This window comes from Nelumbo lutea, chromosome 3 (assembly GCF_056320005.1).
Source record: "Nelumbo lutea isolate HS-2025 chromosome 3, American lotus-T2T, whole genome shotgun sequence".
Classification (NCBI taxonomy): domain Eukaryota; kingdom Viridiplantae; phylum Streptophyta; class Magnoliopsida; order Proteales; family Nelumbonaceae; genus Nelumbo; species Nelumbo lutea.
Window position 1 is genome coordinate 16505153 of NC_142686.1, and position 14927 is coordinate 16520079.

General features: G+C 38.2%; 1 protein-coding gene across 1 annotated transcript; it reads left to right on the forward strand.

The window, feature by feature from the left end:
- Positions 1-9479: 9479 nt before the first annotated feature.
- On the forward strand, positions 9480-11526 carry LOC148863213 (Pentatricopeptide repeat (PPR) superfamily protein). The gene has a single exon (XM_088975405.1). The coding sequence runs from the start codon at positions 9959-9961 to the stop codon at positions 11321-11323; it is 1365 nt and encodes a 454-aa protein (XP_088831531.1). The 5' UTR covers positions 9480-9958; the 3' UTR covers positions 11324-11526.
- The last annotated feature ends 3401 nt before the right edge of the window (positions 11527-14927 follow it).

Below are 14927 nucleotides of genomic sequence, written 5' to 3' on the forward strand. Positions count from 1 at the left end.
CCACCCGTCATTATTGCGTCCTAACGTCCAATTTTTTACGATGACAATGATGATGATTTCGAATTTGGTGGTGCTCCAGTTCTTCCTAGCAACGACAAAAATGGTAGACATTGGCACAATCAAGGTAATTTTAATCCCCATAGGAATAATGATGAATTTAAACTTAAAGTAGATATTCCTACTTTTAGTGAAGATCTTGGTATAGAGAGGCTCCTGGATTGGATCACAGAAGTTGATAGGTTCTTTGATTATATGGAGATACCAGAGGAACGAAGGCTAAAACTGATAGCTTTCCGATTAAAGGGAGGCACATCTATTTGGTGGGAACGGATGAGAGAGACCCGGACGAGAGAAGGAAGGGGTCCTGTTCGAACCTGGAGGCGCATGAAACAGCTTATAAGAGGTAGATTTTTACCCCCAAATTATGAACAATACATGCTTGAAACTTACCAACGGTGTGCGTAGGGTTCTCGTAGTGTTAATGAATATACATCTGAATTTTTTAGATTAGATGAGAGAAATCAATTATCTGAAAGTGATAACCAGTAGGCAGCCCGTTATCTAAGCGGTTTGAGACCATCCATCAGAGACAAAATTGGTGTACAAATGGTTCTTAGTGTGCAGGAAGCAAGGAACCTAACTTTGAAAGCAGAATTAATGTTCCAAGACAATGTACGCGGTGATAATTACCGCCTGTATAGCGGGAGCGACAACAGACCAGCGACTATCGACAGGAACAAATCAGTCCCGGTAGTACAACCCTCTCACCCGGCAAGCACAAGTAACGCTGGTAAGGCTACTACAAGAGGACATATTCGAGGTAATCCTTCCAACCCTCCTAAATCCAGTAACCCTATGCAAGGCCTGCTCTTATTAAATGTTTCAAATGTAATGAGGTGGGACATAGATCCAGTGACTGTCCTAGGAGGAAAGTAGTTAATATGATAGAAAGGGAGGAAGAAGAAGATATTGAGGAAGAGGTATACTGTGGACCCGATGGGGAAGATGAAGAAGGTCCATATGAACATGAGGAATATACCTGTGTTGTTAGAAAATTAATGCTGTCCCAGAAAAATACAGATACTTCTCAGAGGCACATGTTGTTTCGTACCAGGTGTACTGTCAAAGAAAATTTATTTAATTTAATCATTGATAATGGCAGTCAAGAAAATATTATTTGCAGGGATATGGTACAAAAGTTACAACTACCCCTTGAAAGACATCCAAACCCATACACAATTGGCTAGATCAAGGAAGGAGGCGGCGTACGAGTAGAGGAGCGCTGCAAGGTAACATTCTCCATTGGTAAGTACCATGATGAAGTTTATTGTGATACTGTTGATATGGATGCTTGCCATATTTTGGTAGGGAGACTTTGGCAATTTGATACAGATGCAAGGCACATGGGTAGGAAGAATACCTACCAACTGGAAAAAGAAGGTACACGTTATACTTTGTTACCCATTGCTGAGAAAATTATTACAAATGCTCCAAAAGCACATGAGAAGAATTTTCTTACCATCACCCATCATCATGCTGAATTTGTTAAAGAATGTAAGGATACTCATGAGATACATCTCTTAGTAGTAAAGGGAGAAAATGTTAATGATGAAAGTAAAATTCCAGTGGAAGTGTAGGGACTACTTGATGAGTTTAATGATGTAGTTCCAGAGGAGTTACCAAATGAACTCCCTCCCATGAGAGATATACAGCACCATATTGATTTCGCTCCAGGTGCTAATCTACCTAACCTCCTACATTACAAGATGAGTCCTAAGGAGAATGAAATCTTACGGGAAAAGATAGAAGAATTATTGAAGAATGGACACATTCAAATCAAAATGAGTCCTTGTGCAGTTCCTGCCTTACTTACACCTAAGAATGATGGTAGTTGGAGAATGTGTGTTGACAACAGGGTCATTAATAAGATTACCATTGGATACAAATTTTCCATCCCTAGGCTGGACGACATGCTGGACCAACTAAGCGGAGCTGTAGTTTTCTCAAAAATAGATCTTAGGAGTGGATATCATCAAATCAGGATTCGTCCTAGAGATGAATGGAAGACAGCCTTCAAGACTAGAGATGGTTTGTTCGAATGGTTAGTCATGCCTTTTGGACTAACCAACGCACCTAGTACCTTCATGAGGCTGATGAACCAGGTATTGCGCCCCTTCATTGGTAAATTTGTAGTAGTCTATTTTGATGATATTTTGATATACAACAAATCTATCACTGAGCATGTGGGATATATTAGGGAGGTCCTGCAAACATTGAGGGAAAATAAATTATATGCTAATTTGAAGAAATGCATCTTCATGAATGATAATTTATTATTCCTGGGATTTATTATAAGCAAGGATGGTGTGAAAGTAGATGAGGAAAAAGTGAAAGCCATTAGGGAGTGGCCGACCCCATCCACTGTCATAGATGTCAAGCGATTTCATGGATTGACAACCTTCTATAGGCGCTTTATTAAGAATTTTAGTAGTATCATGGCTCCCATTACTGAATGCTTGAAAAAGGGTAAATTTCAATGGAGAGTTTGCTCTTGTTCTTGCCTTGTCAGACTTTAATAAATTATTTGATGTTGAATGTGATGCCAGTGGAGTTGGCATAGGGGTTGTATTGTCCCAAGAGAAAAGACCCATTGCTTTCTTCAATGAAAAACTATGTGAAGCCAATAAAAAGTGGTCTACTTATGACAAGGAGTTATATGCTGTGGTTAGAGCCTTGAAGACATGGGAACACTATTTAATTGCAAAAGAATTTGTTCTCTATACTGACCACCAGGCCCTAAAATATCTTAGTGGGCAAAAGCAATTAAGAAGTGATTTACATGCCAGATGGTCTGCTTTCCTAGATAAGTTCCCATACAAAATTGTGTATAAGATAGGACAACAAAATAAAGTGGCTGATGCACTTAGTAGGCGTGTAGCTCTCATCAAGACCCTCAGTGTTGAGATCGTAGGTTTTGAGTGTCTAAAAGACTTATATGCCCAGGATGAAGACTTCCAGCAGGTATGGGAGAGATGTGTGAACAAGCAGCCAACAGAAGACTTCTTTATCTATAATGGGTTCCTTATGAAAGGGGAACAACTGTGTATCCCTTGTACTTCCCTCCGTGAAAAGATCATTAGGGATTTGCATGGGGGTGGATTAGCAGGACACTTGGGAAGGGACAAAACAATAGAAGCAATTAAGGGGCGATATTATTGGCCGAGATTAAGGAGGGACATCTCTACCATTGTAAGCAGGTGTTATGTTTGTCAGACAGCTAAGGGACAAACCCAGAACACAGGTCTCTACATGCCCTTACCCGTTCCTACTGCTATATGGGAAGACTTGTCCATGGATTTTGTGCTAGGCTTGCCAAAGACCCAGAGAAACATGGACTCCGTCTTCGTGGTGGTTGATAGATTCTAAAAAATGGTTCACTTCCTCCCATGCAAGAAAACAACAGACGCATCCGCAACAGCCAAATTGTTTTTCAGGGAGATTGTCCGCTTGCATGGAGTACCCAAGACCATCACTTCAAATCGTGACACACAGTTCCTCAGTCACTTTTGGATGACCCTGTGGAGGTTGTTTGATTCATCACTCAATTTCAGCAGTACAGCGCATCCACAGACAGATGGACAGACAGAAGTGGTAAACCGGACCTTAGGGAACTTAATTCGCAGCATATGCCAGGAAAGGCCAAAACAGTGGGACTTCGCCATAGCCCAGGCTGAGTTCGCCTATAACAATGCAGTGCACAGTTCCACAGGCAGATCACCATTTTCCATCGTGTACATGAAGCCCCTAACCATGCACTGGATTTAGTGAAGCTACCCAAAGTACCCAGCACCAGTATCTCAGCAGAGCAGATGACAGAACAAATCCAGTTCGTCCAAGAGGCCGTGAAGCAGAAGCTAGAGCAATCCAACGCCAAATACAAGACGGCCGCAGACAAGCACCGCCAGTCTCAAGTGTTTGATGTAGGTGATGAGGTTATGGTTTTCTTAAGGAAGGAAAGAATTCCCGTGGGTACTTACAACAAGTTGAAGCCCTGGAAGTATGGCCCATACAAGATCGTGAAGAAAATCAATGATAATGCCTATGTAGTGGACCTACCAGATCAGATGGGTATATCCAAGACCTTCAACGTTGTTGACCTTCACCGGTACTTGCCAGAGATCACACTTGCCTATCCTAATCACGACTCGGGGTCGAGTTCTCTCCAAGTGGGGGAGAATGATGGAGACCCATCACAAGGCCCATCTCACCACTAGGGGCGGCAACTCCTAGGATAAGATCAATTCAAGATAAGGATAAGTCCAAGATAAGCAAGATCCAAGATTAGCAAGATAAAGCAAGACTCTTCCAAAGAATAGCAAGATAAAGCAAGACTCTTCCAAAGAATAGCAAGATAAAGCAAGACTCTTCCAAAGAATAGCAAGATAAAGCAAGATTCTTCCAAGATTATCAAGAAATACTCCAAGAAGCATCAAGATTATCAAGACAATCCAAGATTCATGCATCTAGGGAGATAGGACAGTGGAAATCAAACCAAGGAGAGTTCGATCCTATAAGATTATATATTTGGATCTATCCTAGTTATTGTTTCCTAATTATTTTACAATTTCTCAATGTATTATAAATACTGCTATTTCCCAGAATTCTCAATCAATTCACACTTCAGATTTTCACAATTTTCTTATAGTTCTCTTCTTTAGTTTTGCCACCTTTTCTCTCTCCTAGAGAAATCAGTGTTATTCGCTAGGTGCTCGCGAACGCCCAGTGCTTGCATAGCCAGCTCCGGTTTTCATTGCTTCCACGCTGCGTCACCATCCCTAACCCTAACCCAACCCTAACCCTAATCCTAACTAAATTCCTTCAACTTTAACCCATCCCAACCCTAACCGAAGTCAATTTCAGGTTGGATTGGCCTTCTTCCCATCCTTTAAAACCTTATAAATTTTTCGATTTTAGATCTTAACTCAACTTTCACTACATATATTAATCCTATGTTTCATTAGTATTTGTTTGTTGACATTTTTTTTGGTACATAATTTAGAAAAACAAGTGTTAGAAATAATCATAGTTTATTATGAGTTATGGCTTATGATAGATCTTTCTTGGACGACAAACAACATAGAGGAGATGAAGAATAAAATTTTCAAAAAAACCTAAAATAATATTATTAAGGTTTTAGTCTTTCTGATTAAGATTAAGTGAAGTGATTATCTTAAAAGAAATACATGATACTATGTGGTGGGAGTCATACAAATATCATGCATCTAAACAAATCAATGTATATTATATATTACATATAACATATATTTATATATGACATGTACTATAGAGTCGGGTTCGGGTTGGATCAGGTTGGCTAAGGGGTCAACCCTAACCCAACCTGAAATAAAGTCAGATTCCTGAATTTCAACCCTAACCCTAACCCGAACATCAAACCAACCCAACCCAACCCAATTTTTTCGGGTTGGGTTCGGACCAACCTGGCCCAAGTTGCAGCGAGTGGAATTAGCAAGTAGGGGTCCCTACTACACATGGTCATAGGCTAGCTTATGAAGTCTGTAAGGAGGGAATAGATTTACACTATCAACTACCTACTCAGGGTCTGGGTGTAAATACTTTCAAGAATCTTATTTAATGATAATTTTTTATTTTTTATTTTGCTAACAAAAAATATACAAGCTTATGTTTTTTTTCGTTGTTCATGGTTGTAGATAGAATGTTATCAATTTTGCTTGGGATGATCTTAAAACAAAATAGTCGCTGTTTATGCAAAATTAATAATCCAACTAAAAACCTTGCAATAATTAATAATTAGTACAAGTATGCATTTTAACAAATTACGTAATCAACTTATTTGTAATAAATGTCATGCAATAAAAAAAAGGCACTTTTAAATAAAAAAGCCAAAGACCACCGGTCGATGTTTTAATATTAACCATTTTATTATGGTTTGGTTGGGATTCTAATACAGTTTGAATCATTCTATTTGGGTTTAACCCAATTAGAAAGTTCAAATAACATAAATTCCTGCATAAATAGTAAATAATAAATAGAATTCAAATATCAAATTGACTTGTTAACAAATGCCACGTGTAAATTATATTCACAAGTTTTCGAACATAGGCCATCGAATTACAAGTTAAAAATTTGAAATAAACAACAACAATGTATCAAATATTTATATAGTTAAGAGTTATATGCTATGATTAAATGTTAAATGAATACTTATGTTGTAAATATTAATAATTCGGTTTCTGTTGTGATTTGGTTCCTGAAATTCAAAAATCAAATTGAACCAGAAAATTATAGTTCTCAGATCAAACCAGACCTTTTTTTAAAGCCAGACCAGACCAAACTACCAATTTCAATTTGGATTGGTGGCCTAATTAAACTGGTCGACCACCATCATATAATGACCCCTACTCTTGAAGGATTTTGTTTTTGTTTTTTTTTTTTTTTTTTGAAACTTAAATATTGATGGGTGTTAAGATGTAAAACCACAAGCTTTCACCCATGGTTGGGCCGGGCTTTAGCCTATCATGCCATGAAAAAGCCACAAAAAGCATTATACATACATATTAAATATGTGTCAGTTTTAAAATGCTTATATAATATAAGCATGGATTTTGATTCATAAAAATGATACCAATCAGGTGATATTTATCAAATTTCACATGAGGGTTTTGATTGGTCAAAGCCATTTCGATCATGCCTTTCCAACAGCAATAAATTTTCCTATAATATAAAATAAAAATCTATGATACCAGAAAAGCTTTGACCAATCAAAACACTTAGTGAATTTTGATAAATATCACCTAATTGGTCACCCCCTTATGGTAAAGATTGAATGGCTGTAAGTTTTATGTATCTTGCCTTTCCCATATCATAGTTGAATCCATAGATAAATTTTGAGAAAATTCCACTTTAGTACCATAAACTTTGGGGATAGTCTCAAGTTAGTATACAAATTATCCAAACTTTCAAAAAATGTCAAGTTGGTTATATGATCACATATGCAACTTAAAATTTTTGAAAATATCAAAACTGCCCTTCAAAAGAAGACTGTTTCATTGTCTTCTACCTTGAGACTGAACCGTTGAGGTGTTTAAAATTCTGGACTAATGAAGAGTTGAAAACACCATTCATTGTCTTCTACCTTTAAATGGTAGGCCAACCTCTAACCAGAGCGGAAAGGAGGGAGGGGGAAATGACGACAACTCTAACCAGAACAGGAGGGAGGGAGGGGGAACATGGCCGATCACATGGAAGAAGTTAAATTGCAGTGGGGTGGTCCAATCCCAACTCATTTCTTTCTTTTGCTCCTCCCAGCAAGGTTCATGCATAAGTCGAGTTCTTGGGTCAGACCCATCTGGGTTAGCTCTTCTGAAAAGATACTCCAACCTTGATTGAAATAAGAATAACCATGGCATGCCAAAACAAAATATATATAAATTTGAAGTAACTCACGGGCCCACTCTCCGATCTCCCTTAGCCCAGAAAAAAATGTATAAGTAATAACGGAAGAACTTACCACAGACGCCTTCTTCCATGTGATCGGCCACTGCATTACCCGTATCTAGATCACCAAGTTGTGTGCAAGCAGAGATTACTCCAACCATGGCAACCCTCGCTCTCCTTTACATTTGCTTCTCTCATCTTCTTATACATATCAATTGCTTCATTAGAATACCCCCAACACGCCGAATTGCATGCCGGTATCTCATCAAATACTTGCTTGGCTTCAGTCACGTCCACTCGTTTTCCATAACCAACAATCATGGCTGTCCATGTCACGGAGTTCTTTTCTGGCATTTGATCAAACAGTTCTTTCGCAGCTTCCACATTGCCTACATTTGCATACCCCGCCACCATAGCTATCCAAGTATTGACGTTGCGTTCCAACATGACATCGAACAGCTGACGTGCATTGTCCATCCTACCGGTCTTGGAGTACCCGGAAATCATGGCCGCCCAAGTGACGACATCTCTTTTGGCCATTTGATTGAAAACACGTCTAGCATCTTATGCAGCCCTGCATTTTGCATACATATCGAGAAAAGCAGTCTACACAACTTTATTTCCGAAATGGTCGGACTCGACAATTCGAGTGTGTGTTTGTTTGCCTTCTTGGATTGCCTAAATGCTTGTGCAAGCTGATGAAGGAAGATTTGGCCCGACCTCACTGTTACGTGACATGTGGCAGAAACAACAGCTCGGCAAAAGGGGGGTCAAGCCTAAGGCGGGAACAAGGGGACACCAGCAGACCGAACTCCCTACGGGGGGCCCGAACTCACCCTTTACCCAAAACCAGAGTAATCCGAACTGGCCAACCTTGTAACAGCTCGGGATACACCTCGCCGAACTGACCTTGTAACAGCTCGGGATACACTTCGCCGAACTGACCCACCTTGTAACAGCTCGGGATACACCTCGCCGAACTGACCTTGTAACAGCTCGGGAGACACTTCGCCGAACTGACCCACCTTGTAACAGCTCGGGATATACCTCGCCGAATTGGCCACCTTGTAACAGTTCGGGATACACATCGCCGAACTGACCTACCCTATAGATACCTCCGAGCTCAAGACTTCGCCTCGCTCAGCACTCCACATCACCTTCTGGGCACCAAACCAAATAAGTTGTACCATGCCTAACACTGAGGAAGTCCGTGCCCGAGGGCGCCTCGCCTGACTGACTTGGGATCTGACGTTTGGCGACCGCACTCTAAACGGCCACCTGCCACCGCCATCTCCAGTTAGAGAGACGATTAGGCAGTGACGGTTCTGTCCCGACAGAAAGGACGACGGCCAAATTGACAAGCACAAGGGTAATCATACCCGACCTGACAAGGGCCTCGGGGCGAGTGCACGAAGTGATTATAAGAGCCCCCCTGCCCCCAACAAACATGGTATGCAAACTTTGCGCTATCTGGTATTATCTTACTTTTGAAGGATTCTAACTTGAGCTTCGGAGCCTCTACACCGGGTTCTCCCCGGAGCTTTCCCATCTCCTCCGTTTCAGGTTCCCTGCTACCCCGTTCAGAAGCAAGGTCGTGGACAGCTAAGACCGGCCAGATCGCGCTCCATCACAAGCGTTGAGCACCGGGGAGAAGGTGAATAGAATGGGCGGGATGTCCATTCGGTGCATTCTAGTTTGCCTACTTGAATTGCCTGAATGCACGCGCAAACGTTGAGCACCGAGGAGAAGGTGAATACAGTGGGCAGGATGTTTATTCGGTGCATTCTAGCATAGAGGGAGATGGATTGGTTAAATTGAGCATTGAGAGTATGGGAACGGATGATGGACGTCCAAAAATATTGGTTTTCACAGTGGGGGATTTGATCGAATAATTGAGGGGCGTATCGGAAAGTTAAAGATCAGATATCAATCATAAGAAAATTAGATGATAGATGAAGGGCATTTTTGTCCTTTATAGTGCTTAACATTCGTTAACGGTTTTGAAAAGTTCGGATACCAATTTGACACTACCCAAAGTTCAGGATACTAATGTAAAATTTTCCCTTAAATTTATATTTGTAGGCCAGCTCGAGCTCAACTACCCACGCGGCCACGCCTGTCCCATGAAGGCACGAAGACAAATCTCGAATTCCGAATCGTGCACCAACGTTTTCAGTTTAAAGTTCCGTCGTTTTTGGGGCGCGTTCTGTGGGGTAGATGTGAACTCGCCTATAACTAAAAGGAACGGGCCGAGGTGACTGCGAAACGATACCAAGTAACCAGAACTCAGAGCGGCAGTTTTATGTCAATACTTTACACAACTAGAGAGAAGAGGGAATACCGGAATAGCGAAACTGGGAGCATGCATGAAGAGAAGAATTAGCGCAAGCAATTATAATGAAGAACAATAACCCATGGGGGCCGACATTTAAATATTTCGAAATACCTCCCCTCACCTGTTCGACAGATATCCTCAAAGAAGATGCTTTTGCGACTGAAATTAAACTTGGTCAGTTCCCTACCGCCAACGGTCCATGCTCTTCGGTTTCAGTATTTCCTATTCTCATACTTTTCCATAGAGCCACCTTCCCTAGCTCCACATTTGCACAAGATATGCAACATTGTTTCCAATGGCATTGGCAGTCTAGATGACTTGGAAGCGAGTCTTGATAAGTTAGCTGTTCCGATCAGTTCGGGCCTTGTGACACAGATCATAGATTCCTGCAAAAAAAAAGCACCCAGCAGAAGGTTATTTAGATTTTTCTCCTGGTCTCAGAAGAACCTGAGGTGTAATTTGGAGGACGAGGCTTTTAACCATGCAATACGGGTGCTTGCTGAAAAGAGAGACCTTATAGCAATGAATTTATTGATTTCAGAGCTACGAAAGGAGCGTCGGAAGATGGATACGGAAACTTTTAGCCTTGTTGCCGAAACCTTCGTAAAACTGGGGAGAGAAGATGAAGCCTTAGGGCTTTTCAAGAACTTGGAGAAATTCAAGTGCACACGAGATAAAGTCACCGTAAATTCCATTGTTAATGCCCTTTGTGCCAAAGGACATGCCAGGAAGGCTGAAGGGGTTGTTTGGCACCATAAAAGTAAGATTATTGGCATAGAGTCTTGTATTTACAAAAATCTTCTTCATGGGTGGTGCATCCATGGAAATGTGAAAGAAGCTCGTAGAATTCTCATGAATATGAGGTTATTAGGAGTTCTTCCGGACCTGTTCTGTTATAATACACTCCTTAGGTGTCTTTGCGAGAGAAACCTTAAATTCAATCCTTCAGCACTTGTTCCTGAAGCTTCTAACTTGATGATGGAAATGAGGTCTAATGGGGTTCCACCGAATTCAATTAGCTTCAATATTTTGCTCTCTTGTTTGGGCAGGACAAGAAGAGTAAAAGAAGCTCATCGGATCCTCTACTCAATGAAGAAATCAGGTTGTCCCCCTGATTGGATGAGCTATTATCTTGTGGTGCGAGTTCTTTATTTGACAGGGAGATTTGGTAGAGGGAACTTGATTGTGGATGAAATGATTGAGGAGGGGCTGATGCAAGAACCAAGGTTTTACTATGATTTAATTGGTGTCCTCTGTGGAGTTGAGAGGGTTAATCATGCTCTCAATCTATTTGAGCGAATGAAGAAAAACTCTGTGGGTGATTATGGTCCAGTATATGATCTGTTGATACCCAAGCTTTGTAGCTTGGGAGAGTTTGAAAAGGGTAGACAGCTATGGGATGAGGCACTAGAGAAGGGTGTCATTCTTCAGTGCTCAAGTAATGTGTTGGATCCATCAATCACAAAGGTGGTTAAGCAAACAAATAAGATGAGAGAAGTAAAATCTGAATGACCTGAAGGAATATAAACCACCAAAAAGTGTTGAAGGAACAATGAAGAAGAATATGGAGAAAAACAAGAAAAATGCTTCTGGGACGTAATTTGAACATTTGTCTCAGATATACAATTCCAGCTTAACTGTAGAGTTCCATATTTGTATGTACAAGGATACTTTATGCATTGATGGCTATTTGCTAACTTATTATCATTTCTCAACCTCATTTTACTATTTGATATCCAAGGACCATCATTACGTTCTTAAAACCTGCAACCCACTCAGTTCCCTTGACTTACCTTTATTTCCTTCCATCTTACTGCTGTATTCCTGGCACCTTCATAAATCATGTTCATGGTTTTATTGTGTAGACAAACTGACAACTAGACCTTATATCTTCATGGATGGTTAGGAACATATTTTTTCTAACCAAATTGGTGTAAGCATTAATGTGTGTGACTTCGGCATTTGACAACATTAATTTGTAAATCGACACAACTCAAACCTCACAGGTTGCCTTGCATCTTTTGATGATAACACTTACTCAAATTTATATTTAGCACCAGTCTATTATGACCTGTGTTTGGTATTGGAATAAAGCCACATGTCTTTATGTCCTCATGTTCTGTTCTTGGTTCAACATTTTATTTTATCTCAGTGTGCAGGTTTTTTTGAATGCCTTTGCTTATTGGCGAGTAATTTTCCCAGTCATTTTACTTAAATTGGTAGAACATTTTGGCAAATGAAGTGGGATCTAGTACTCCACTCTCAAGATGATGATGATTCAAATCCACCAAAATCTTTAAAGTGTATTTATATTACTATACATGTAAAATGCTTGTCCACAGAAGCCCTAACCATGTCTCCATGAATAATATCTAATGAATCGTAAAGACCTTCCAGACTGAAAATTATGACAAAAGCTTGTTACATATTTTACTATTATGCACACTTTTTGGACTTAAGGTGGTATAATAGTTGCATGGAGCCAGATACCATGCAATGACAGAAACTATCCAGGTTTTTTGTTATTTTTATTTTATTTTTTTTTCATTTTATATGAAGCTTATTCATGTTTCATGTCATTTATAGGTTAATCATGGTGGGAAGGTATCATTATTTTATTTTGGGAATTAGACTTTTGGGAATTCATGGTGCTAACTGCTAACCCAAATCTGCTTAATGTTTCTGAGTCCCCTCCCCCATGTGTACAGTTCTCCTCCTGAACAGATGGAGAAGTGATTCTGCTGTTACCACACGAAAAACAGTTCTATCCAAGGTTTTATCATATTAGAACTAGGTTGCTCCCAAGGCTCCGGGTTATTTGCTGTTCAAATGCATGTGCATGGGAATGCAAATGGGTTCAGTCTAAATTCTGGTTTACTTTTGCTTCAGATTTGGCCTTTCTTGCTTGTTTGTGAGAATTAAAATGATGTATTCCACTTTATCTGCAAGAGGAAGAAGGTTATTTGTTTAGGAGTAGTATGACAGGAAGCAAAATGATGTGGTCCCCATTTTATGAGACAATTAAAGTAGGAACTAGGAAGAAGATGGTGCAAATTTTGCATCGGTTTTTTAGATGCAAAATTTGCACTGTCACGTGTCAATGAGTGCTAATCTATACTACTTTAAAAAGTAATAATGACCCTAAGAATATTTCTGGAATTTTCTAAGGACAATATTTATCCCTCTATATTTAAATTTAATGATACAAAAATGAGGGCAAATAGGGTAATGGGTTCTTAATATTAAATTAGTTGAAAAGAGGTAATTTAAAGATATTCAATCCTCTCCCATTAAATCCAACATTTAAGTTATTAACTTGCATTCATGTTCATTGAATCATATATTTAAGTCATTTTTATTTATTCTCATCATTAAGTTCTATTAATTAAATCCACATTTAATAGATTAATAATTCCAATAACATAAAAGCTTATACCTTTAAAATCTACCTAGCAAAAATAGTGTTTTCATCCAAGTGATGGTAAGAAATTAAATCATTTTTGGTCAAATGGGTTAATCCATGTTGTCATAATTAAATAATAAAAGTAAAAAATAGATAAAATAAAAAAAAGAAATTAAAAAAATTTGGAACATTTTTAACATACATATTAAACAATAATAAGTACGTTAAATAAGAAATATTTTTATTAATGATGAAAATGGAATGTAAAATTTAAAACCAATTGAAAATAAAAATATTTTCCTATTCTCTCTCATTAAGTCCTATATTTAAAATATATTTTTCTCATCATTAAATTCTTGTAATTAAATCCATAATATTAATTTTAATAGTATAGAAATAAATATTTTGAAAATTAATTTGAAAACAAAACCATTTTTCTTCCCTCCCGGTGGCGGGCAAGCAATTTGACCATTTGAGGTCAAATGGATTAATAAATAATGTCATAATTAAATAATAAAAATTAAAACCAATTTCATAATTAATAAGAAGTATTTTTATTAATGATGAAAATGGAAAACCAATTTCAAAATATACCTAGAAATTAAATGATTTCATAGACAAATAATAAAACTTTTAATAATAGAAAAACACAAAGAATCACAAAAATTAAAAAAAAAAAGATAAAAGAAAATTTTGGGTACATATCTAATGTTATATATTTATAAAAAATAAAATATTGGATACATCTCTAATATTGTACATTCATTATATTGAACAAAAATAAGTTTTATACATAAAAAATAATTTTATCAATGATAAAAATGTAATACAAAATTTATTGTCAACCTAGAAATCAAACAATTTTTATTTTTAGATGGTGGGTTAGTGGTTTGAGTAATGATATAGACAAACAAAATTTCAAGTGTGATAAGTAAAAAAAAATATTTTATATAATGTAAATAAAATATATAATTTGAAGGAAAAAGTATAGTCAAATCCGGTTGTACATTTAAAATTAAGTTGCAAGTTGGTCTAGAAACCAACCAAACTCTGAAAACTGGCTCTACATTTCAAATTATAAAAACCCTCGCCATGTCATTAGAGGCTTATGTGGTTGTTGCCAACATGGGACTCTTATTCCATGTTGGACAGTAGAAAGCCTATATTGAAAATAGGTTTTCAGTTTCTCTCCTACTCACTCTATCTCTCGATCTCCCTCCCTTCTCTCTCTCGCTCTCATAGTCATCTCTTGATCTCCCGCTCTCTCTGCTTTGGTCTATAGCCAAATCAAAACATCTCTCTCTATTACTCCCTCAATCTTTTTCATTCTTCTCCCTCACTCTTCCTCTTGGTCAAAATCTCATTCTCCCACAATCTCTATCGTTCTCCAATTGGTGTAAATTTCATAGCCAAGAGTTTCTTGTGAATTTTATCAAATTGGTGTAATAATTTTTGAAGCATACCAAGTTGATCTTATGTTCTTTTATATGATTTGATTAATACAATGTGTGTAAGAAAATAAGAAAAAAAAAATGAAAGAAAGAGAGACTGGAGGAGAGCGATAGAAATTAAGGGAGAAGGAAAGATCGACCAATAAAGAGAATGAGAGAGATTGAGGGAGAACGACAGGTAGAGAGAGAGAATGAAAGAAATTAATATAGAGAATGTAAATACATAAACCAAAAACCATTTTTATTTATTTTCAAATCACAT